This window comes from Populus euphratica, unplaced genomic scaffold (assembly GCF_000495115.2).
Source record: "Populus euphratica unplaced genomic scaffold, PopEup_1.0 scaffold8.1, whole genome shotgun sequence".
Lineage (NCBI taxonomy): Eukaryota > Viridiplantae > Streptophyta > Magnoliopsida > Malpighiales > Salicaceae > Populus > Populus euphratica.
This window is the reverse complement of record NW_011499855.1, coordinates 3,060,765-3,087,041: the sequence shown is the minus strand read 5'-3', so window position 1 is coordinate 3,087,041 and position 26,277 is coordinate 3,060,765. Positions and strand designations below refer to the sequence as shown.

At 30.6% G+C, this 26,277-nt stretch overlaps 1 protein-coding gene across 2 annotated transcripts; it reads left to right on the top strand.

Annotated features, from left to right (window-relative positions):
* The first annotated feature begins 15,033 nt into the window (after nt 1-15,033).
* On the top strand, nt 15,034-20,805 carry LOC105123145 (CTP synthase-like). Of its 2 annotated transcripts, none has more exons than XM_011022650.1 (22): nt 15,034-15,352; nt 15,475-15,632; nt 16,162-16,241; nt 16,700-16,786; nt 16,913-16,963; nt 17,063-17,180; nt 17,270-17,326; nt 17,430-17,494; nt 17,613-17,696; nt 17,814-17,864; nt 17,941-18,003; nt 18,089-18,144; nt 18,242-18,311; nt 18,399-18,461; nt 18,744-18,833; nt 18,916-18,954; nt 19,065-19,292; nt 19,381-19,466; nt 19,713-19,761; nt 19,848-19,928; nt 20,038-20,131; nt 20,298-20,805. In XM_011022650.1, the coding sequence occupies exons 2-22, from the start codon at nt 15,488-15,490 to the stop codon at nt 20,465-20,467; spliced, it is 1,827 nt and encodes a 608-aa protein (XP_011020952.1). In that variant the 5' UTR covers nt 15,034-15,352; nt 15,475-15,487; the 3' UTR covers nt 20,468-20,805. The 2 variants fall into 2 exon arrangements, with proteins under 2 accessions (XP_011020952.1, XP_011020953.1); XM_011022651.1 differs by having other exon boundaries at nt 15,036-15,352; nt 18,089-18,135.
* Nucleotides 20,806-26,277: the final 5,472 nt, after the last annotated feature.

Here is a 26,277-nt window from a genome sequence, read left to right as displayed (position 1 = left end):
TTGTTAGTGTGCAAAAAAGGTTGTGGTATTTATTTTTCTATTTTTTCTAATTTTATTTTTATATGAAAAAACAAACTAGACGAGTCTTCCCAGTAATCCAATCCTAAAAAGATATTACTATAAAAAAAAGGAGAAAAATAATGATCACTGTTCAGTGTGGAACACGAAAACGATCTCAAATAAAGGTGAAAGGAGAACAGACAATTCCCAACAACCAGCCACTCTTCCCCGTACCAACGAAATTTCGTGATAGCTATTTAAGATTCGAAGATCACATGAGATGAACAATGCTGTAATAAGATATGTAACAGCACAGATTTGTCGGCAAGACGTTGGGGAAAAATGGAACGGTCAGCCGTCAATCAACTGCAACTGGGGTCTACAATTAACCGACAAATACGAGACGTGTTCCTAACGTGGCAAAACTGTCAAAAACCGACACTAACCGTGTCCTCGTTTTCTTCTATTTATTGTCCCTCGGCACGTAGCCAAACCTCGAGTCATGGGCACTGCTTAAAAAATAGACCCCCCCACCATTATTTTCTCTTCTCGGTCCCGTCTTCCAACACCTACTTCATATTTTCTCTCCCTTCAAGTCACCGCAACGGTTGGGCCACCTCACCGCCATAACCATAACCATTTCCACCACCACCATCTCCTCCCGAGCACGACCTATTTATTCAGGACCCATGTGTGTCAATGTGCATATGATCCTAGAATTATGTGTTTTAGTATCTTTTAATTATTTGCATTTGGGTTTGGTATAGACACGGAAATATTATGAACAAATCAAACGTACGTTCGGTAGACGTCTAATAACGAGGACACATATCAGATTGTCAATCATGGAGTGTGATTTATATTTATTTACTCTATCAATTATAACTATACCCAACAGCTCCTTTTATTGAAATAAAGTTTAGAGTCTCCTCCACTACGTATAATTTTTTCAACTATAATAATATAAATGGGAAGAGCTACTCTCGTCATGCAATTCAAAGCAGATACAGCACTAAAATCATGTATTTTCTTGACTAGTTCTGAAACACGCATCCACGAAAATTGCTGCATTAATTAATTAAACAAAACTATTTCTCTCATTAATTCACAAGAAAACATGTATGATTAATACATGGTTATATGTGTACACAAAACATATTAAATTCGCGAGTTCCGTATGTGGTGATCATGTGATACATTTTAACTATATTTTAACACAAGATATATATTATATTTAAACATTTAAGGTTTTTTTTTTACATTCATAAGTTATTTTTTAAAAAATCATTTTTTAAATCATTTTAATTTACTGATGTAAAATAATTTTTAATAAATAAATAAATTATCTCAATATATTTTAAAATAAGAAATATTTTAAAAACCATCAGCTCCAAATCAACCCTTGGCATGGCAATTGATTCCCCTTGAGTCACGCTCGGATAATGAAAGCTAGTGCCCCCACAAAAGAAGTGGGTCAAAGCTAGAGCAGGAACCATAAATTGCATTCTCCCTGCTTGTCACGTCGAAATGAATGATGGTCAGGTCATCACTAACTGGGTGGCGACACCTTGTGTAATGATTTACATGAAACGTGCATGAGGGAAACCCATCAGTTCTTGCATACAAGATTCCAAAGATCTAAGAAACCGCCTTTGCACGTGAGATTTTCTTTTTTAAGAAAAAGCAAGCAAGCTAGAAGAAGCAAATCCACGTTAATTCTATCGTAATTAGAAGGGAAAAAAAAAAGAAGAAAAAAACTCTAGCAAAGTCCATTAGTGTCTCATAGAAAAATATTAAAAAATTAACATATAGAACATTACTCAATTAAAACTAGCCAAAAAATTAAACAGAAAACAAAATAATCAACGACAGCATCGGTGCCATACTCATATATACCAGTTAACTGCCATAAGCATAGTTACTAGATGTGTGATTTCAATCAAATTCATCTGTTAAATATAATTATGCTAATGTTTAATTTAATGTGATATCTGCAGCAAGATATTTTGCATACAAGTTAACGAGCAGAAAAATGCTAATCATGTAACAAAATTAATTGATCTTTTTAGCATGCACATAAACTACTTATAGTAGTATTAAACTAGAAAGCATAGATTTTTTAAAACAAAGTAAATTGTTATACTAACTTGTTGATGAGCATTGACGAGGAGAAGGAAATAGTAAATATTGTTGTCAAAGAATTGATACCCTATCTTTGAAGTTAATTTTTTCTTCGTTTGATGCAAATGAATTTCTTGTAAATAGTCTTTAGTGATTCCAGCAATTCTACATTTCAAAATACATTTAGTGGGTTTGTTTTTAAGATAACTTTTGTGATTGTAAATTTTAAAAAATATTATTAGATATGGTTAGTTTGATTTCAGTATGTGTTTGGTAAAAAAATACGATTGAGATTTTTATGCAATAAAAAAAATATATATATATATATATAATATTTGGTTATAATTACTTTTTAAAAGTATTTTTTACTTGAAAATATATTAAAATAATTTTTTTATTTTAAAAAATTATTTTTAATATCAGCACATCAAAATTACATGAAAATATAAAAAAATAAAAACATTAGTTTGAAGTAAATAAAAAAAAATAATTTTAAAAAAGTACTTTTGAATTAAAAAAACAGAGTTTTATAAAATTAAATTAAAAATATATAAAAACTATTTCATAAAAATTTCAAACTTAATGGACCTACAATTTAATGTATTACCAAATACTTAATTATTATTTTTTCATCATAAATACAGAAACAGTTGCAAACCAAACGGACTCAAATTAAAAAATCAAGATTGAATTTCTCTCTATGACCCAGAACACAAGAGTCTAAAGCTAGGAAAATGATGGAGATAATGAAAAAACATCAACAAGCATGAAAAAGACACGGAAGACAACAGAGGAAACAACAAGGAACGTAGAATTTTTCCTCGGGTACTGGTGTCTCTAGACAGTCCTCCTTGTCCTATTTATGTAGAGAAGGTGGATTGTCAAACTCAGAATTAATTTCGATGATTTTATAAAATAAATACTAACTTTTATTTCTTAAGTTTAATGCTTGTATTAAAAAATAAAATCAAAATATTCATGAATTAAATTGATCAGATATATTTAATGAATCTCGACAGGTATTGTTAAGAAGATTATTTCATAATTAATCCATACATGAGCTGAGCATATACATATAATTTAAATCCAAAACCCACAGTGCCTCTTATTTTTAAAAACTTTCATGCCATATTGAACAAATTTCAACTTCTGATACAATAATGTTTGGGCTTGAAAACTTATGATCAAGAGGTTTTTTATAACACATACATGCTTTTAAGTACGTTAAATGTTAAATTAAATCCCTATGTTGAATAATATTTTTAATAAAATTTTAACCTTAAAGGTTGCAAAGAGATCTCAAATATATTTATTAACAATATTCAATGACTATTTTTCAAACATCATCAACTTCAATTATAAAATTTAATTTATTGTACCGAGGATGTTGAGATTTTGTTCAAGGGACCAATCCCAGATCTCGTTGTTAGGATCAACTAGTCAAAAGGAGCAGCAAGAAGTCAGCAAACCTGGTAACTGTCACCCCAGAAATTCTCTATCAGAAAAGCATCAAAGGGTTTCTCCTGGTCTAAACTAATACAGACATGGATGAAAGAAATTAATTCTCGCTTAACAACAGAGAAGAGAGTTCTTGTGTTTATATATACTGTACATTGTCTTAGGTACCGGTGGATTACTTTTTTTAGACTAGAAAAGAACGATAAAATAGAGATAAAGGAGATAAAGACAGGGGAAAAAAATATAAAAATATAATTATATAAGATAATGGTATATATATAAAAATAATTGTTTTTTATATCTTGTTTAGTTATAGTAGGCAAAATAAAATAAAAATATATTTTACTCTTAATATATTAATATATTGGTTTATATAAAGTATTAAAATTAATAATATAATAATAATTCTAATTATAAAATTATGACTGGTTTAATAGGTTGATTCCGAACCAGGCTTAACCTGGCCGGGCGAAGTCAAAAAAAGTTTGGAGAAGGTCAAATTAAAAAAATTGTTTCAAAAAGACTAAAATTTTAGCTATTTTATTATAAAAATTATAAGCATTGATAAGGAAGGGGCTATAAAAATATTTTCTTGTAGAGGATCCGGATCCCTGTCAGCCCCTTGCCTCCACCACTGCATTCTAGACTTTAAATGCTTCATGTTTTTTTTTAAAAAAAAATAGAAGAACAACTAACTTGATCTAAGTCGGTTAAAAACCCAAGTTGTTTTAAGAAAAACATAAATTCTAATTATAAAATTATGACTGGTTTAATGGGTTGATTCCAAACTAGGCTTACCTGGCTGGGGCGAAGCCAAAAAAAGTTCAGAGAGGGTCAAATTAAAAAAATTGTTTCAAAAAAACTAAAATTTTAGCTATTTTATTATAAAAATTATAAGCATTGATAAGGAAGGGGCTATAAAAATATTTTCTTGTAGAGGATCCGGATCCCTGTCAGCCCCTTGCCTCCACCACTGCATTCTAGACTTTAAATGCTTCATGTTTTTTTTTTTTTAAATAAAAGAACAACTAACTCGATCTAAGCCGGTTAAAAACCCAAGTTGTTCTAGAAAAAACATGAGTAAAAAAATTATTGATTTTTTAAAGAAATTTTTTTGATCAAAATAAAATTATTTTAATTATTATTTTTTTAAATATTATGTTAACCTGGTTGACCCTATCGATTCTTGACTTGTACCTTATTTTATGTTAACTCTCAAATTTAATTTAAAATTATAATAATTATTTTTTTTTAACTCTACTTCACTCATAACTGGAATTTTTATTCTAGATTAATTTTTAAATTAAATTTTAAAAATATAATAATTATTATTTTTATATTTATATTTATCAAAATTATTCAAATTTTATTTTCAAGTAATTTTCAAATTAAATTTTGAAAATGTAATGATAATTATTACTATCATTACAGGCGTTGAAAAAATTAGAATTGAAAAACTTTTATCTTTTTACCTCTTCCCATTACTCTCAGCACGCACATCTAGGATTTTAAGAAAGTCTTCGACGACTCAAAAGAAAAATCAACTTAATTAATTCCTATATTTTACCGCTCCTCTTTTCGAGGTGAAGTCATACCGTAGAGTTTCCTTTTTTCTTTTTTTTTTTATCTTTGTTTTATTTTTTACTAGTCATGAGGGTGCATTCAAACTTTTTGACTGATCATTAATTATTTGAAAACTTCATTGCAATATATACAAGTACCAATTCTTTATTTAAATATTTGGTTTGATTATATTACTTTTAATAACTCGTCTAAAACTAGACTATTTTTTAATACTGAGAGGGAAGATGCGAGAAAAATCCAAATCTAAAATCCCTCTTTCTTCTACTTACCAATCTGCAATGTGGCTAATGAGAAAAACATAACGTATATAGTCTCTGTATTTTTTAATTAAATAAGTACTTTAATCCCTTTAGTGTCAATATTAATTAAATAATCATTTGATAATATTTAATATCTAGTTTGATTAACAAAAACTAACGGATCGATCATCACTTCAATAGGAAAAAAATGTTAACAGAGGGGCCGAATTATTAATTGATACGAAAATATGGATTAAATTATATCTCCTATAAACGTATTAATTAAATCCCAAACCTCTCTGATTGACTATAGTTCGCTTAGTAATTTCATTATATCCTTAATAAATTTTTTAAAAATTCCCTATCAAGTTAGAGGAAAAAAAATGAATGGGTAATCCCATCCATGGATAAATTATTAGAGATATAGAAATTAATGATACCAAAAAAAATCTAACTGAAATCACTAATTAACATGAAAAATATAAAAATCACTCATATTAATTTAATCAATTGGTTATACATTATTTTTAATAAAAAATAAAATAAAACTGGTTGTATATTTTTTTTTATAGATAGGTGACACCCTTAATAGAATTATATAAACAATTACATAAAAATATACTATTATTAGATGAGAATTTACTCAAGATAAATTATACGAATAACTTTATAAATGTTTTCATGAACTACTAGGATATAACTAGGCCTAAAAAAGGTGTGGTTATGCTAAATTAGTATAATGACTTAAAAAAATTATAAATCTTAATCAAATCATTAAATCAGACTTAATTTTTTATAAAAGATTTTCTAGGTCCAATTCCATTTAGGATCGGTGTTATCTATCCATTCACTAAATTGATTTCCTGAAACTAGGTTTAGAAGATCTTATTTCACTATTTTTCTTGATTTTTTTATATTTTTTTTATGTCATTTTAAATTACTATTATTTTTCTCATATTTCAGGATATGATTTTATTATCTAAGATAGATTGGTTTTCAACCCTTTTCACATTTTAATAAAAAATAAGAATGTATTTGGCATTGTGGGCAAAACGTTGTTTGCTTTAAAAAAATTGTTTAAAATTAATTTTTTAAATGTTTATAAGTAGTCTTGATGTGCTGATATTAATAATTTTTTTAAATATTTTTTAATTTATTTATAAAAAAATTAAAATACAATCATTATCATATTTTAAAATCATCACTGGGTGAATCTCGGCTGGCCTTTTCCCTTTATATTCAGCTTATGTTGGTGGGCTTGGGCTAGGAGCATGCTTGTGAATTCTTGGTTACAGTCTTTCTGCTTCCGCGGCGTCAATTTCTAGCGACGAGTGCTACGAAAAACTAGGAATACATTTCTATCGACGAATAAATCTTAAATCATCAAGAGAAACTTACCAATATTCTTGCCCAGCAGTCTTCACACAAATTCTTCCCTTCAAAATATTTGACCACTGCTGGAATACATTTCTCCTGGTAACAACATTGATAGATTCTTTTGACCCCAAGATCTATGACCTTTTCTTTTTTCTTTGTTAAAATTGATTCTCCTGAATACATGTATTTGGCCCACCATAACGCTTTCGGTTCTTGCACTGGAAAAGGCATCTTGTTGATTATCGACCATTGTTGAAGCTCAAATTTGTTATTGGGATCAATCCTTGTCTCTAGCTGCTACTCATTGGGACTGACAGGTTCAAAGGAGCAGAAACGACATCAGAAAACATGCTTTTTATCTACACCATGATTTTTTTTTTTTAAAAAATAATTTTTAAAAAATAAAAAATATTATTTAATGCATTTTTTCCCGTAAGAATATCGAACTATCTCCAAGAAAAAGAAGAAAAAAAGAAGTTGGTTCGGACAGATGGACGCACAATTACAAGGTAGATAGAAAAGAAGAAACGTGTTTAAAGCTCGTTAAATATTAATTTATTTTTTTAATAACAGTATTAATGGTGAAACGTGGATGTCTCTTTTTCACTGCGGTTGTCCCCAGGCAGAATTGTAGCATTTATCGCCTGCTTAAGACATTGACCTGTTGCTCAGCTTACGTGGTGACATGTCAAACTGACGTGCTGACGTGGACATATTGTATGGGACCACAACCAAGAATATCAACAAGAAATCCACACCTACCAAGTGGATGGACACCGACGATTACATCAAGAGGCACGTCGATGCTCCACGTGTGATGGTGTTGGATCTTACTCTTTGCTTTGTTGTCAGGAAGAATTAAGTCAAACATCCACCAACAACTATATGTATCAGAACCGGCCTAGCGGGATCCGGAGAAATTCAAAACTGAACATGCAGTTTGTCAAGAGAGGTCTGGGTCACCTGTCATATGAGAGTGTGTACAGTAATTTTAAAAAAAATTAATTTTTATAATTTTTAAGTTATTTTAATGCAATAACCATAAAAATAATTTTAAAAAAAATATTATTTCAATATATTTTAATACAAATTAAAAAAAAACAATCACAACCATATTTCTAAACATACACAAACTCTTACAACTTATTGGAGATCTTTTTTAAGAAACCAAAACTGAACATGCAGTTTGTCAAGAGAGATCTGGGTCACCTGCCATATGAGAGTGTGTGCAGTAATTTTTAAAAAATTAATTTTTATAATTTTTAAATTATTTTAATGCAATAACCATAAAAATATTTTTTTTAAAAAATATTATTTTAATATATTTTAATACAAATTAAAAAAAAACAATCACAACCATGCTTCTAAACATACACAAACCCTTACAACTTATTGGAGATCTTTTTTAAGGAACTCTTAGAAAATAATATAAATCATATTATGAATCTTACCTAATAACTTAAGTTATTGGATTGAAATGGTTATTTGATATAGTATCAAAACCTTGATGATTAAGTGATCTCAAGTTCGAATCTTATTATCATTATTTATTTGTTCGATTTATTTGTTTAAATTTCACCATCTTTATTTATATAAAAAAATTAAACACAATGTGATGAGTCTATGCAAATTTTAAATAAAAAAACTTTTATTTTAAGGGCTATGTTAAAGAATAATATAAATCATATTCTAAAACCTCATCTAAAAACTTAAGTTATCAGGCAGAGATATTTTTTAACATAAATCAAAAAATTAATTTATAAATAACTAAATTAATATATTTTTCAAATAAAAAATATTTACTTATATGAATATTCTTGAAACAAAATAATATTTTTCCTTAACAAACAAAAACATCAATTCAAGAAAACCTAGCCTGGTTTACTTTTACAAAGTTGGAACACACCTAGACTTAAAAAAAAAATTAGAGAGAAAGGGCATTTGTTTCTGTGGGTGTCCCCAGAATAACCAAGAAAAAAAATCAATTCACAGCCTTGCATGTGGGTATTCCACCTAAGTCTAATAGATTTTTTTAAAAAAAATAACCTAAAATAATAGATTTAGTTTAAGAGCTAAAAACAAAAAGTTTGGAAAGCATAAACATCATCACCTATATGGAGGGGGTGATCAATGATTTTATTTTTATATGCGGGATTGAAATCCTGTAAATATTCTATGTTTATAAAAAAAATTATATGTTTTAATATAAAGTATTTTTTTTTAATTTAAATACAAGATGCCATCTTTTTAATATAAAATAAATTTTTTTAAAAATAATCTTTGAAATTTTCTTATTTATAATATATATAGGTTATATTTATATAAATTGTATTTTTATCCTTTTCAACTAGATATTAATAACTATGCCAACAACAATCTTTATTTTTTTCGTTTTAAGATTGGAATATATTGACTGAAAAAAGTTGTAATATCTTATGAGGACAAGACAGTTTTGGTGAAGATAGATTCATTTGGACAAAGACAAGATTTCACAGTAAGTTAGAGTTAAATTTAAGGGATTTAGAAAAATAAAATAAACAAACATAAGAAAGATGTTGTAATTAATTAAGCAATTTGTCTATGTAATTCAATTTCCTTTAGACTTGTATTTAGGGATGGGTGCTCCTTGAGCATTGAGAATGTATTTTTATATTTCAAAATTATAACATTTTTAAACTTGATCTTACGTGTATATATATAGTTATCGATATCAAAACTAATATATTTATATAAAATAATAATAAAATAAATAAATAAATAAATGAAAAACTAACTATACTGAACTCAAAATGAGTCAAACTTAAAAGTATGAGTGTAGGGGCATGTGGGCATCATGCAAGTGAACTTCCACAATAAGATGTAATTGTTTAAAATGACTTGAAATAGACCCAAAATCTCTCTCTGTTGTTTTTTTATTCATTGCATAAAAAAGAAGGCTGGATTTAAATTAATGAAATGATGAACGCTTTTTACTTGCTTTTTATTTATTGATTAGTTTAGAGTCTAGAACCTTCTTTTAGTAAATAAGACTATAAAATTTTCTTTGAAAATAATAAATAATAACAACAACAACTATAAAATTTTCTTTGAAAATAATAAATAACAACAACAATAATAAAAATTTAAAATAATTATGAGCCATATTATATTATAATGTTAAAATGAGACCTAATCAATAGATTTATCAATCTAATAACTCATGTGTATTATTATATTATTTTTATTGATATTTAACGTCACTTGTTTTTAAATAATATTTAAAAGTATTGGTTGAAAAAAAATCTCTATATACTTCGAAATCTTTTCTTTCTGCCTTCATTGTATTCTTATTGGGGAATTTCTTATATCATAGCATACTAAACGAAGAATAAAAAATATTTAAAAAAGTGTTTTTAGAATACTTTTAAGGTAAATATTTATAAATTCAAAGTATAAGGCATAGAAAGACATGTTTTCATATAGAATTTTTATTTTTAATGTATCAATTTTTTCTATAGTAACAATAAACAAAGGGTACAAGTTTCTCTCTCCTCTCGTTATTAAAAAAATCCCCTCTCTACGGCTATAATATCAGCCGACAAAGTGGCTCGGAGGGGGGCAAAAAAGCTCGTTATCCGTAGTGGCCATCTTGCTAGCTAGGTGCCATTGATATATGAAAAATGGTGAATCAAGATAAAACGGACGATACATCCATTCGATTGTTTCCCTTTATCCAAACAGTGATTTTTGACAAGAAAGATTTTTTTAGGTCGACTGTGATAGCCCCCTTTGAAGTTCACCAATGCTACAACTGTGTATTTTCAATATATGGATATCCCCTCAAATATAAGTATTCGATAATTAGTTTCACTATTTACATAACATCTTTTTTATTAAAAAAAAGAAGAGGGAGAAACTAGCTCTTGCTGAAGGAGACACTGAAGATATCAGATTTAAAGGCCTCTTTGATATCAAGAGGACGCCCCCAACTCCGATATAAATACATGTGATGATTTTCTTCCCACTGCTGCAATTTTATTTTATGCTGACGTGAAAAAGGTTTCTTTAATTTATGTTTTCGTGCAAATAAACATTAGGTTTTATAATCTTCAGATAAAGCAATAAAGTAACGTTTCACTATCTCTGTTGTTTTTTCTTAAGAAACATTCCATTTTCCCTTCGAGATCGAGTTCATAAAAGAATTAACTTAAAAAGTGTTTTTGTATAAATTAATCAAAACCTACTCTGTTTGTGTTAAAAGGGTAGGGAACATCGAGGGAGGGACGGAGATTCATTGTCTCGTCGGAAGGTGGTTGATGGTTAGGTGGTTTGCTTGAAATAAAAGGATTCTCTTGTAATCGATCGGTTCTGCAACTCTCCTCCCTTTCGGTTGTTTTTCTTCTTTATTTTTTTAGCTTTTATAATAATGTGCTTTCTTTCTTTTTATCCTCTTGAATGAATTTTCGATCACATTTGTTTTTAAATCTCGCTTTTCAGGACTTTCGGAAAGGGGAGGATCAAGGACAAAGACTTTATTTCAATATATTTTTGTTTTATGGGAATATCCTTTGCTTCCACACCAGCACAAAGACTCCCCTGTTATCTACTGACAGGAGACCTTTTAATTTTCTTCCTTTATGATGTTACACACACACACACACTTATGTCTGGTTTCTTTGTTCTATGTAAAATATTTACAAGAATATGTTTTCTAGATTTTCTGTATTTTTCTTGAAAAAATTCTTTTTAGAATATATTTTCTTATATTTATTTTTTATAAAATATTTTACAAAAAAAACTTACTGATAAAAATATTTTACGAACAACTTTCAAACATAATTTATTTATTATAAAATATTTTTACTTCTTAAATTATCATAAAATAATTTATAAATAATAAATATTATCCAACTATTTCAATCACCATCTTCATTTCATTATCATCCTCTCTTCTTTCACAATCGTCATAATCATTTCACTTCCATCATTTTTTTTTATCACTATTATCTCACCACTATTTTCTTATCCATCATAATCATTGGAAAATTTATTACAAGTAAAATATTTTATATAAAATATTTTATATTTTTATTTATAAAATATTTTATATAAAACAACTTTCATCAATAAGAACCCAACTTTCCAAAACATAATCAATCTCAATCTTTTATTTTTTCATTCTTTTATTGGCTTATATTTTATTTTTATATTTTGATATTTTAAAATTAATATTTTTATACTGGTTTTTTACCTTGAAATTCATCAATCACGCGGGAGTAAAGAAGAAATTCCATAGAAGAGAACATTGATCTATTTATCAAAAAATATACATAAAAGAAAAATGAAGTTTTAACTGTAAATTTTAACCAGATGGACTTTACAACTCATGAATAGAACAGGACTAATGTAAAAATCCTTTTTCAAAACTAAAGTTTTAAATCTTCATCTCATTATCGTTAAGAAGAACCAATTAATTGAAGAGAAGAATCATTCTTTCTCCAGTACTTTTCATTAAAACAATTTTTTTTTTAATTTAATAACATAAAATTTTATTATTAAAAATTAAATTTTATAATTTATTTTAATTTATTTTTTATGAAATTATTTTATTCTCATAACCAAAATTATGATTTTTACATGTTAACTTGGTTGCCTCGAATTTTATTTTGTTTTTTTTTTTTTAAATTAGTTTTCCTTTTCATTCTCAACCTTTACTATATAAATTAATTGTGAATTAAGTTTTATAATTTATTTTTATTTATTTTGTATAAGGTTATTTTAATATCATAACTTGAATCAAAAGTTTATCGGGTTAAACCAGATTAATTTGAATATTTTTTTATTTTTAAATATATTTTTTTATTTTATATTTTAATATTATATTAATTAAAAAATTAAATTTTATAATTTGTTTGTAAAAATCAAATGATCCCATCATAAAGGTTTCATGAGGTAAAAAGTAATAGTTAGATTAGGATAATAAATGCTTGTACGAGGGTGTAGCAAAGATTGTGTATTAAAATGTTTTTTTTTTTAAAATTATTTTTAATATCAATATATTAAAATAATTAAAAAATTAAAAAAATTATTTTTTTTTTTAAATCTGCCAAACACCGCCTACGGTGGCATAGTATAGTTGCGGCCATGGCCGTAATGGAACTTATAGTTTTATCTATTTTTTGGGAGGAGGGTAGATAGATTATAAATTAGGGCATGCTGATGGAACCTCGGTTGAGTGGTGGACTATACAACACCAAACCCAAGGAACATTGGTATAAATCATGGCATAGTAGGTGCATGGTCAAGAGGGATAATTAGCAATTAATTGGTTGGGTAGCTCCCATCAAAGCATGCCTTGAATAAAAAAAAAGAAAAAATGAAGAAGAAGAAACACAATGAGAGAAGCAGTGCATTGTTGATGATTTGATATGCAGCCATATGCCTGTCAAACTGGGCGCTGGAGACTCTCTCTCGCATCTGCTGCAGCCACCCTTCTTTGCCCTGGTCTCCCGTTTTTCTGGTTTTTTGGACGTCCACTATTCTACTGCAGCACTGTCCCACATGATCATCAAATTAATGAGAATCACGTCAGCTTTATCTACATTGCTAACATGCATTTATTTAAAGTGACCAGCTTTTTTGCCCCTATCTAAAAAAGAGGCATCACTGCTAATCCACGTTACTAAGAAATTTCTGTTCTGAAGTCTGAACCTATTTCTTTTCCTCCCCCGCTGCCCAGAAGCCTCGAGGGAATGAAGAGGAGGTTTATTTACCCTTACGTGAAAGACTGCGAGTATGCATCATTCAAGCATGATTACATACATATCCCCATGCATTAACCAAGAAATAAAATAAAGAACATAAATGATAAAATTGAATTAATGGGGGCATTGAATGCATCTCTCTGCGTATAAAACAAAATTAAACATGACGAAGTTGGTGCATGTGCATCAAACTGTGCTGGTCTTCAAACTATTCAATCTGTAGGATCCTAGGAGATTGAAAACTTTAAGGATATGTAGAATTATGCACCATTTTTATTTTTTGAATTTCTTAAAATGCGGCTCTTCATGTGCAAATTGTGGGAGAGCCGACCGATCTCCACCGAAAAACTAAACAATTTTCTGCAATAACTGAAAGGGGCAGTTGAGTTCTGACAGTTTAATGAGCCACCTTTTCTCGGCAGAAACATCAAAAGTTACCCAACAGTTAATAAGTAGGATCGTAAGCTTGAAACGAGACAGATAAACAATCGTAAGCTTGACATGAGACAGATAAACAAGTCAATTGTCTTTTTTTTTTTTGGATACTTACGCTGCCTTTTAATCGATCGGTAGAGGGGGGGATGGGATATTAAAAATTATCCAGTGTTTGTTTACAAAGAGAGTAGTTTTATAATACTGATGCTTACGTACGTAGTTCTAGTTATTTACATAAAGCAAATACGAGATATTGAAGCAGTATACATGATTCTTTTATTATTTTATCTTTGATAAATATCACTTCCTTGTCTTGCCTTCTAAAAATATTTTTTATTTTTTAAATTAATTATTTTGATATTTTCATATCATTTTAACATCTATGTTGGAAATAATTTTTAAAAAATAATTTAAAATAAAAAATATTTTAAAAAACTATTACTGCATGAATAGAACACAGGGCTTTAAGTGGATTCAAGATTTTAACCTTGGAGAGAGGGGAAAAAAATCAGTTCCTTTTCTTTTATTTTCTTTCCTTTCTCATCTTGCTTTTGACAATAGGGTTAGAGAATCTTTTTTGTATATTCTTGCTAATGATATTTCACTAGCGATCACCTGATTTGATTTTGAAAATCACAAAATTAGTAATTATGGTGAAATTCTCAAAAAGGTTGCTGATATAATTTCAAAATTAAAGACTTAGTAATTATGGTGAAATTCTCAAAAAGGCTGCTGATATAATTTCAAAATTAAAGACTACATATATATATTAAACATGAATCACGAAGGTATATATATATATATATATTAAACATGAATCACGAAGAGAGAAAAGGTAAAAGGTCAAAGCTGAAGAAGGTGGTCACAAAGGCTCCTTGGAGCACCTAAAGGCTAAATCAGGTCCCCCTTTTTTGCCCTTTTTATATACTATATAATTTAAGGAAAAAAAAAGAAAAAAAGAGTCACAGACTCACAGTTAAAAGTTAAAACTAAGAACAGAGGAGAAATATTTTTTTGAATATTAAAATTATAGATAGAGAAGAAAGGGGGCCGGGGAGGTGACCACCTGCCAAATGCATATAAAAAGCCGCCATTGCTAACCAATCTCATTCCATTCAATCTCTTTGTTATCTTCCTCACTCCTTTCCTCCCTCATCAAAATCCATACCACCGTAGTTTCCTTTCTCTTTCACCACCTTCTCGATACATTTTCTTACTACCTACCTCTCCAGCTAGAGTTTCCGCAATCCAAACCTAGCTTCTGTTTCTTGGCCTTCCTTCTTCAGTGAAAAGATTGCCTCTCGCTCACTGTAGAAGACCCTGAATTGAAATTAATACTAAACATTCTCTTTCTTCTTCTTCAGGCGGTTTAAGGTCACAGAAAGTTTAACAAAGGTCTTTTGCCGCTCTTCTATTCCTTTCTATAACATTGCTTCCTCTTTGTTTATTGTCTGTTGGCTAGCTTCTTCAGTTTTTTTCGTTGATCTCCTTTTTTGTAAAAAATGGAATACATATAGGGCACTGTTGAAGATGAACAAAGGAGGAGGAATGAAGAAAATGAAGTACGTGGTGGTTACTGGAGGAGTCGTAAGTGGGCTTGGGAAAGGAGTGACGGCAAGTAGTATTGGTGTGCTTCTCAAGGCCTGTGGCTTTCGTGTTACTTCTATCAAGATTGGTCTGTTCTGCTGCACCTTTCTCTCTTAAATCTCCTTTTCTTTTAAATGTTTTTTGAAGCTTTCTATTACTAGAAAAAAATAAAAGAAAAGAACCGCTCCTCCCTCATGTGTTTCTTCTCTCCAACCAAATCTCATGTTCAGTGTACAGAAATCCTACCCACCTCTCTGGACATGTCACCAAAACTTCTGCTTTGGGGGTTATAAAGTTAAATGTGCGGTAAAAAGATAAGCATGTGTAGATTTCTTTTGCCTTTTTATTTTCAATTCCTTGAAATGGGCCTATGTTAGGTTTGCTTAAAATTCCTTCGACAGTTTATCTTGTTCTCAAGTCCAGTTGCCTTGCACTACTTCATGATCTTTTGATGTCGGTCTTCTTGATTTGTAGTCCGTTGTTCATGAAAATAATTATTATGTCTCAATTAGGATCAGGAGTTGTCGCTACTTTCTCCACTTCTTTTGAGTGCTTTACATTGCTGTTCATGCTAACAATTTCTTGTATTTTTTGCTCAATTTTACGTCTCCATTCAGATCCATACTTAAACACTGATGCCGGAACAATGTCGCCCTTTGAGCATGGAGAAGTGTTTGTCTTGGATGATGGTGGCGAGGTAGATAAGTTCCTTCATTTTCTTTAATGTACTCGAGAAGATTTGTTAAGGGGTCTTTGAGAAAGCAAAAACTGTAGCTTATGCATGCTAAGCATGTAGATAAATTTCCTGGACTCCACATCCTCGAGAGGATATTTCTATGATTCAAAAGATTGGCTTCCATATGCCCTTTGAATTGTAGTCCATGACATTAAAATTTATGGAATCCGTCAAAAATTACTGCTGGATATTTCTCATGCCCCTCTATTTTGTTTATGATTACCAACTATGATCATATCCATTAAACCTGTAAACTAATAAATTTCTTACTCGTCACGAGTGAAAGTAAAAGAAAATGGCTGTAGTGTATGTTATTTCAAGGAAAACGAAAAAAAAGAGGAAATCAGAGTAATGACTTTTATGAAAGGTAGGGAATTGTTCTAGACTGAGAGAACTGACTTATTTATCTTGTTTTGAAGGTGGACCTGGACCTTGGAAATTATGAGAGGTTTCTAGATATCAAGTTGACACGCGATAATAATATCACCACCGGAAAGATTTACCAGGCAAGTGGTTTAAACTTCATGTTTCTTAAGTATATCAAACATCTTTTTCTGAAGAAAACAAAAATCTCTAGAATTAGCGGACATCTTGTTACTAAAGTTAAGTTCCTTTGTCTTATTGAACTGTAGGCTGTTATTGACAAGGAAAGAAGGGGAGATTATCTGGGAAAAACTGTGCAGGTTTATATCTAGCTGAATTTATCTGTTACGTTGTCCTGTAGCCTACCACAAGCTTTACATGTATAGCTCATCTCCTTTATGTGTTTTTGTAAACTGCAGGTTGTCCCACACATCACAGATGCCATTCAAGAGTGGATTGAACGTGTGGCAATGATACCAGTAGACGGACAGCCGGGTCCTGCTGATGTTTGTGTCATTGAATTGGGTGGAACTATTGGTACAGTAGCAACAACTTTCTTGATGAATAATTGGTCATAAGCTGTTCCCCATTTTTTTCTGTGTAACTAGAAACTTTCCTGTGGGCAGGTGACATCGAGTCCATGCCATTTACTGAAGCTCTAGGGCAGTTTTCATACCGTGTGGGTAAGACCGCCACCACGTAACTTTACATAATGCTGCGTGAGACTCTTCTTGCCTTTACTTATTTTGATTAGTCGGCTTCTTCTAAATGATGTTTGTTTTCCAGGCGCTGGCAACTTCTGCTTGGTTCATGTCAGCCTTGTGCCTGTTCTAAGTGCTGTTGGTGAACAGGTAAGCAGCTTAAAGTATTGTCTTGGGATATAATCAGTGTAAATAAGATGATTGTCTATGTGCATGTACTTATCCTATATGAAAGAATTATAAAAATCAGTGTATTTACTCTTTGCAGAAAACAAAACCAACTCAGCACAGTGTTCGAGGGCTGAGAAGCTTAGGTTTGACACCAAGTATCTTAGCTTGTCGCAGCACATTGGTAACTTAATCTCTCTATCTCTCTCGCGCACACACAGAGACAACCACATGCGCACTTGTAGTGATTGTTACCTCTGTGAACTTCATTTCAGATTATGGACTTGCATTTGTTTTACAGGCACTCGAGGAGAACGCAAAGCAGAAACTCTCTCAATTTTGCCATGTCCCTGTAAGTTGATCATAAGGAAATACCTTTTCATGCATGTTACTTGAATACTTACATGTCTATTTGACATGTTTTTCAGGCAGAAAATATCATCACCCTCTATGATGTTCCCAACATTTGGCACCTTCCTTTACTTTTAAGAGTGAGTAGACTTGTAGCCCTTTTGACATTCAGTTCATTTCTTAGCTTCTAATTGTCACAACTACTATGTGTCCCTTCTCATTTAGGATCAGAAGGCTCACGAAGCAATTTTGGGAGTGCTGAACCTTCTTGGGTTTGTCCAGTGATCCAACTTAGCATTGATTTACCCCGCTCTGCAATGCTTTGCATGATATCTTCTATTTGATGGCATCCTTAAATGATTATCTTTTAACATGCAGGATTTCTAGGGAGCCTAATTTAGAGGAATGGACCTCTAGGGCTGAACTCTGTGATATGTTGCTTGAACCAGTGGGTCCTAGCAAATTTCAATTCACATATTTAGCAACTGTTGCCATGTTCTGCCTGAGATTTATGTATTTAAACCATGAATTGCAGGTTCGTATTGCCATTGTTGGGAAGTATACAGGGCTTTCAGATTCATACCTTTCTTTACTAAAGGTTCGCTTACCTATCATTGTCCTCTTAAAGCTTAGGATTATTGTTTCTGCGGGAAGTTTCACGTGTTCATGTGATGATGTCTTTTGTGAAAGTTTATCCCTGAGGTTGTTGATGCTCCTCCTTACTTTCAATAATACATCTCAAACTTTAAACCTAACGGACCATATCTAACAATTCAACTACCTTTTAAAACGTTGTGCGAATGTATATGTGTTTATGTCCATAATAAAGATTAGATAATGGAGTCTTTCGTTGTGGTGAAAGCTATTTTACTGTTGACAGGCTCTTTTGCATGCATCTGTTTCTCTCCGCAAGAAACTTGTTGTGGATTGGATTCCAGCTAGTGATCTTGAGGATGAAACTGCAAAAGAGGTTAGTAATGTGGAGTACTGATATCATATAAACTAATCTTTATACCGGTTTTGCTTCTTAACTTGAATGCTCCCCCCTGCAGAATTCTGATGTTTATAAGGCTGCTTGGAAGTTGTTAAAGGTTTGTATTGCTAATGGTTGAAAGCATGAAGCTGATTTTCCTTTTTAGTAGCAGCACTTAAATTTCTGGTAGCTTTCTTTCATAGCCATCTGACCAGCCTACGTCTTCAGGGTTCAGATGGTGTTCTTGTCCCAGGAGGGTTTGGTGACAGAGGCGTGGAAGGGAAAATTCTTGCAGCCAAGTATGCCCGAGAAAACAGAATTCCATTCCTTGGAATCTGTCTGGGAATGCAAATTGCAGTCATTGAGTTTGCACGATCCATCCTTGGCCTGCAAGATGCTAACAGCACAGAATTTGATCCTGACACCAAGAATCCCTGTGTTATATTTATGCCTGAGGTTTTGTATTGTCCCCTCGGTTTAGAACTATGGTGCCAATTGGTCGTCCAAGTTTCCTGTTTAGCCTGACATTTTACCTTATCATCAGGGATCAAAAACCCACTTGGGAGGCACCATGCGTCTTGGGTCAAGGAGGACATATTTCCAAGTTATGGACTGCAAATCAGCAAAATTGTAAGTGATTTGAGGGCTTCATAACAGATATTGATATGGTATCGCCTTTATTCATGTATGATAAATTTTGATGATGTAAAAGGCTGTTATTCATATCACAAAACTATGAAAGTTACAGGAAGAAACCTTTTGCTTATGACATATTTATCATAAATCAACCTGAAATATGTATACAACAGGTAGATCTAGTTTATTTACTTGTGAATTTCTGATACCGGCTAAACTCTGGATTCTGGATTCTGTCAGATATGGTAATAGAAGCTTCATTGATGAGAGACATCGGCATAGATATGAGGTATGGGGTGTCGAGAACTCAAGATGCATATCTTTGCCATTTAAGTAGATAGTTACTCGAGATAATAAGAAGTCTTATTTATGCAGGTGAATCCTGATATGGTATCACGCCTGGAAGATGCTGGTCTCTCATTCACTGGCAAGGATGAAACTGGTCAACGCATGGAGGTAGAGAGTTTTAGACTTGCAGACTTCCGTATTTTCATTTTTCAAATTTCTTTAGGATCAATAGTTATATACAGTTATTCTAAGTTAAATTGCCTCATTGATGTAACAGATAGTTGAGCTGCCTAATCATCCTTACTATATTGGTGCTCAATTCCATCCTGAATTTAAATCAAGACCCGGGAAACCTTCTGCACTATTCTTAGGTACCTCTCTCACTGTTCTCCATATTGCAAGAGTAATATTTTTTTCTCATCTTCAACCAAAAGACTAGTTTTCTTCTTTTCGTCAACTTAACTAGTTACTAGATAGGATGCTTCTTATTTCTAATGTCCAACTTTGACATTTGATAAACAACCTTTCAAATTGCAGGCCTGATAGCAGCAGCAGCATGTGACCAACTAGATTCTTCCTTACATGCTCACAAGATTCCCAATGGAACGGCCAAAAAAATTAGCCTCTACCAAAATGGAAATGCAGCTAAGTTTGCAAAAATACCGACAGATGGTATCTACAGCAATTGCAATGGTGTGCATGCCTAAACTCTGGTCCAGCTCTTTATTATAGGACCTTTTTTTTCCTGAAGGGATACATGTTCTGATGATGCTCTGGTAGTATCTTAGGATATGCTTTGTACAGTAATTTGAGTATTTGGTAGGAGTTAGCTTTGAGAGGGATGGCGGATTGAACAGAGCTTGATCCTGGTAATGGCTGATTGAACAGAGCTTTATCCTGGTCTTTTATACAGGACAGCCTGTTGTAATTTACAGCCGTACCATACTTTCCAAGCCTTTAGTCTAAGATGGTGTTTTTACTGTGGGATTGCAATGAAAAATCTCTCTCCTTTGCCTATGTCAACACTCATTAACTTCGTAGGAGCTTTCCTGCTTCTTTGCTTTCTCTATAATTCAGGCCTCCCCTAAACTTATATTGATGAAGCCTATGAATAAATCGACGAACACGCAAGTAGTTTCACTTTCAGATGGCAATTTCTATAGTACCGAATCTGAAAGCATGAATTGACGTTTCCAGTCTCCAGAAAGAAACCAAATCTTGTCAATTGTTAAATGGATGGTTTTGGTTTTTTCTTTTCTGTCCTTTTGCAGGAAGGGAAACACCTGTAGAGAACAAATCCTCGTTAAACTGAAAGCATGAAAAAACATTAAAGAGTATCCTAAATTAAAGTTGAAACAGCCTCCTGGAAATGCTATAGCTTGCCGCTAAATATCCCGAGTAACTGTCCCTACTCTCTTTTGTTTCGGTCGTGTATAATCAGCGGGAAATATCCTGAAACCTTGTACATATGAGAATAACCAGCCTGAAGCCAAACTGGACACCAATGACATGTTCTTTTGGGAATTATGAATGAACACTTACGAGAACATCTCAGTTAATTGAGCTTCACATGCCATTGCAATCAACGGACGAAAACTAACGACAGGCCACGACAGGCCACGACAGGCCTAACGTGCGATGGGGCAGGGATTAAAAAATTCCAAAGCTGAACATGTAGGGACAAATCAATATGAGAATCTGAAGAATATGTTAGGTGTAACATCTTGATTAATTGAAATGCAACCTTGATTAGGGAGATTGATTGACAGGCCATAATAATTATGATCTAGGAGTGATGGTAGAATATAAATATATTTATACTTCATTATGCTTTTTTTTTTTTTTTGAAAATCCTTTACTGAGAGGCTAAGAGATGGCATCAGGGTAAAAATTCTAAATTTTATACTTTATAATTTGGGTTAGTACGTTTCTGGCTAGAATTGTGAGATATTTTTCTTGGGTTTCTCTCTTAAAATATTTTGTTGGTTCGAGGTAGAGAGATTTTTTTGACATTAAGATTTATTTTTTCATTTTTTTCTTTTAATTTATCATGAAAAAATATTATTTATTTTAATAAAAAAATTACTTCATTTGTGAGTTTTAACTCAAGATGTCTGCGAATAGTAAAAATTATAGAGTCACTTAGATTAATCATTTAAAACTCTAATTGATTTTAAAAAAATTGATTTCTAGAAAAGTAACAAGGTTATAATTATCTATTGGTTATTAGGTTTTACTGAACCATATGTTATAAATAAATTTTGATTATCCACTACAGCTTTGAAAATGTGAAGTTATTTTTGAAGCATTTATTCTTAAAATTATATTGCTTGAAAGTTTTAATTGGGGTTAAAAATTAGCAACTATTGCTAAAATAATTTTTTTATTGAACAATTCTATTCTAGATCTATTAATTTATGGAGTGAATATTCCAAGATAATTCATTCTATTGTTTCTAAGATAATTCATTCTATTGTTTTTAAAGAGGCCTTAATGGCATTACAAGTTGTTCATCTTGAGAGCTAAAGTAACCAATTTCTAATGAAACTAGGACTAAAATTTGAGACTACAACACCAATTTAATCAACTAAAATCATGTTCCATCTTTAGAGGTTTTTTAGGAAATTATTGCATGAAGAACAATGCCTAGTCACTTAACATGATTTTAATGCAGAAAAGGTGACACTTGAGATGGTTAATTTAACATATCTTACTTAAGGTAAATGAAGATTCATGTCAGAAGTTCGGTGCTATAATTGCTAGGAGTTTGGACATATTACAAAACACTAGAACAAGAAATTTACAATTATTGAAACAAAAAAAAAGGGTATGTCATTAAAGATTACCGAATGCAACTTCAAAATCGACACACTCTATTCTCTTATAATATTTTTCAGCCTAATTTCATAGCTATTTCTTTGGTTCCTTCTCTGAATCAGCAATCTGTAAGCAATTCTTCATCTACTTTCATACTTGAAATGGTCTAACGGATAATTATTTCTGCATTCTCTACCTTTGACATATAAGGTGAAAGGAATCTACTTATTTTCTTGTTGGTTGATTCTATAACGTGTAATTATATGATTGACAATACAAATATTTTATATAATATTTAGGAGTACGAGAGTGAGTATCATGTTTAGATAATGTTATTCCTATTACAGAGATGAGAACTTTGGAGTTTTCTTTTAACAATATTTTTATGTCTCTACATTTATCTACTCATTTATTTTTTGTTTGCCAATTGATAGATAATAATTGTAAAATTCACTTTAATTGTGATGATTGTTGCACTCATGATCAAGTATCGAGAAAAATAATAACAAATGGACTTTAAAGGAGACATCTTTTTCTTATTCGAATTTGCATTCCAAGGTATGTTTGTTTTAGTTGGAACATTATTGTTAATAATATTCATATATGGCATAAGAACTCGAGACATTTGAAATCTATTGTTTTGACTTGTCTTATAAAACATGGTTATTTGAGCAATAAAGATTTTTTTTTTATGTCTTTGGAATGTGGATTGTGTAAACTTGGTAAAAAAAAAATGTTCTTGAGATTTCCTTCACATGGTAGTTGGGCTTATAATTATTTTGAGATCATTTATATTAATATATAGGATGTTAGCCCAATTATTTCACATGTTCAGTATAAATATTTATAATGTTTATTGATGATTATTATCATTATATTTGGGTATATTTTCTTTGTTCTAAAGTTAATAAATTTTCTATCTTTCATAATATTGTTACCTTTATTGAAAGCTAATTTCTACTTATATAAGACTATAAGATCTGATTATGGTGAGTATACATCCAATAACTTTCAATCTTATCTTATTTACTAAGAAAAAATGGTATTCTTTCTCAATCTTTTTATATGTACACTTATCAATAGAATAAGGTTCTAAGGCATAAGAATTGTCATCATATAAATGTTATTGTATCTTGTTAATTAAGTCTTCTGTACCACCTAGATTTTAGGTAAAAGCATTTGTTAATTAATTCTTCTGGACCACCTAGATTTTAGGTAAAGACATTATCTATAACCAACTATTAACTAATCACTTACGTGTCCAAGTCCTTAGCTTTGACTTTTATATTCTTATTTATTTAGTGTTTCTCCTGAGTATAACTCTCTTTATATATTTGATTATAGTTTTTTTCCACTTACCATCCATTGAATAACATAAGCTTCCTATTCAATCTATTTGGTGTGCTTTTCTAAGATATAGTAATGTCTATAATGGGTTTGTGTGTTAGAATTCAACTACTAATAAACTTTATATTTTTTAAAATATGATATTCTTTAAAAATCAATATTTCTTTCAATCTTCTACTTTTCATGAATCTTTTTTAGTTTTTCTTCTTAATTTTGATGACATATCAAGTTTTTTAAAACATTTTAAGTAAGAAGTTATGTATTAGAGATGTTGTTCACCGATCTCATTGTCTAACATAGCCTTAATATCTAATTTTGTTTCTAAATCCTCAACCAAGTTTGAATATCGTGTTATGCCATCTGCATGCTATGAGATTATTTAACTTCGGGGTCTGTTAGTTGAACTAGGTATTCCTCAGCTTACTCCTACTCTTTATACTAGTAAAACCATTGTTATTCAAATTACAGTATTTCATGAACATACCAAGCATATTGAAGCAACAATTTATCCATCTGTAGCATCTAATTCTTCAATGCCTCCACAGAGACCATTAAGTATTAATTTATCCTTCAATTCCTACCAACTTGCAACCTGTCCAGCATGATTATTGAATTTAGATATGTAGAACTGAAATACATAAACATGGAAAAAAGAGAAAAACCTAAAGCAATATCAAGGGAAATATTAATTCATGTTTCTATAGAAAACTCACATAAGAATTATAGAATCCATGGTAACATACCTTAATTTAAGGAGATTTACATCTTATAATTTACACTCAGTTTTGATGTAGCTACTTATTAATGAATTAAAGATCTTTGTTTGTGAAAATGCCATCATCTTTAACCAAACAATTCATGAACCCTCGATTATGCTTTTGGAAGTTCTTTTCCATGATGTTAGAAACACTTCAAAGTTGAGGTTAACATCCTCTTCCAATATTGAAACTCTAAATAATTTAAGCTTTCTATTCCCAGATGATAAGATGCATAAACAAAATGCAATTCACTCTTGCAAAAAGTTTTAGCCACTACTCTTTTATTTCTCATGCAGTCCCTTTGATAGTTCTCAACTAAAGTTGTTTGTTTTGAAATTTTTGGGCATGATTTCTTTTCTGAAGTGATTACAAAAGACTCTTTTGATATTTGTCCTTAAAAAGTTAAACATGCAATTAGAGATAAATTCATTAATCTTCAATTCTTATTTAAAGCAAGAAATAAATTTCATGCCCTGGAAAATAGGATGCAAGTGCTAGCCATCAACAATTTGGTTAAGTGTACAATTCAACATGATACTGAAAAACTTGAACATTAACTAGTTGTTCATAAAAAATCCCATTAAAATCTCACTTTCTACATGATTCCTCATCTTTAGCAGTGCTATAAACTCACACCACGAACAAACATATTAACAATTAACAAAAAAAAATCTAAAAGAGAAGGGGTTTTTTATGTACACTATTCACAAAACATTATTAACTAGAATAATATTTTTATTGATTTTTTTTTCAATCAATATATTTTTTTTCATCATTTAATATTAAATTAGTTTTATATTGAGTTATCTCATTTTTAAGATATGAATTTCAGATTTAACAGGTTAAACTAGTTGAATTTGATTTTTTCAATTAATTTTTTTAATTTAATTTTTTAATATTAAATTAATTAACAAAAAACTAAAGGAGAAGGGGTTTTTACGTCCTCACATAACACTATTCACTATAATACTATTTTTTTTCTCTATTTTTTTTATAATCTATGATTTTTGGTTTTAATTTTATCATTCAACATTAGATTTATTATGGATTGTATTTCATTTTTTTTTTTCAATTTATCTCTTGTAAGACTAACACTGTCCTCCTAAATATATCATAACAGGGTGTTTGTTAGAGCAACCATACCCCCTGATTATCACAAAGAAGCTTGCTTGAAAGGAAGTGTATTTATACTTGTGGCCAAACATTTATACAGAAAAAATCAGAAATGAGCAAATCCTGTATGCATGATGTGAAGAAAAATAGACAGGTCACTATCCTCCTCACCAGCTTATCTTTCAAGGAAGATGGGGCATCACCAACAACACGGAATATACCACTAGCTTGAGAATGTTTCACACGATCCGATAGCCCAAAATAATATCTTGCTTTATCCATCAACTAAAAATGTGCAAAAATCCATTTTTGTGTAAGAAAGCAATCAATATTGAATGGAAAAGTTCAATAAGCAAAAGTTCGAAAGTTACATGCAGCGCAGTAGAGGTAAAATCAATATTGAATGGAGTTTCATTTTGGATTAAAAACAACATTGATTTAGTTCACCCTAGTCGGATTAACAAAAATAATTTTTTTATAAA

What these genes read in the sequence shown, in the direction of transcription:
- LOC105123145 (XM_011022650.1), top strand. Translation starts at nt 15,488, where the DNA reads ATGAACAAAGGAGGAGGAATGAAGAAAATGAAGTACGTGGTGGTTACT. An exon ending in GCAGTTTTCATACCGTGTGG is followed by an intron (nt 17,327 to 17,429) that starts GTAAGACCGCCA and finishes TTTGTTTTCCAG; the next exon opens with GCGCTGGCAACTTCTGCTTG. An exon ending in TAGCTTGTCGCAGCACATTG is followed by an intron (nt 17,697 to 17,813) that starts GTAACTTAATCT and finishes TTTGTTTTACAG; the next exon opens with GCACTCGAGGAGAACGCAAA.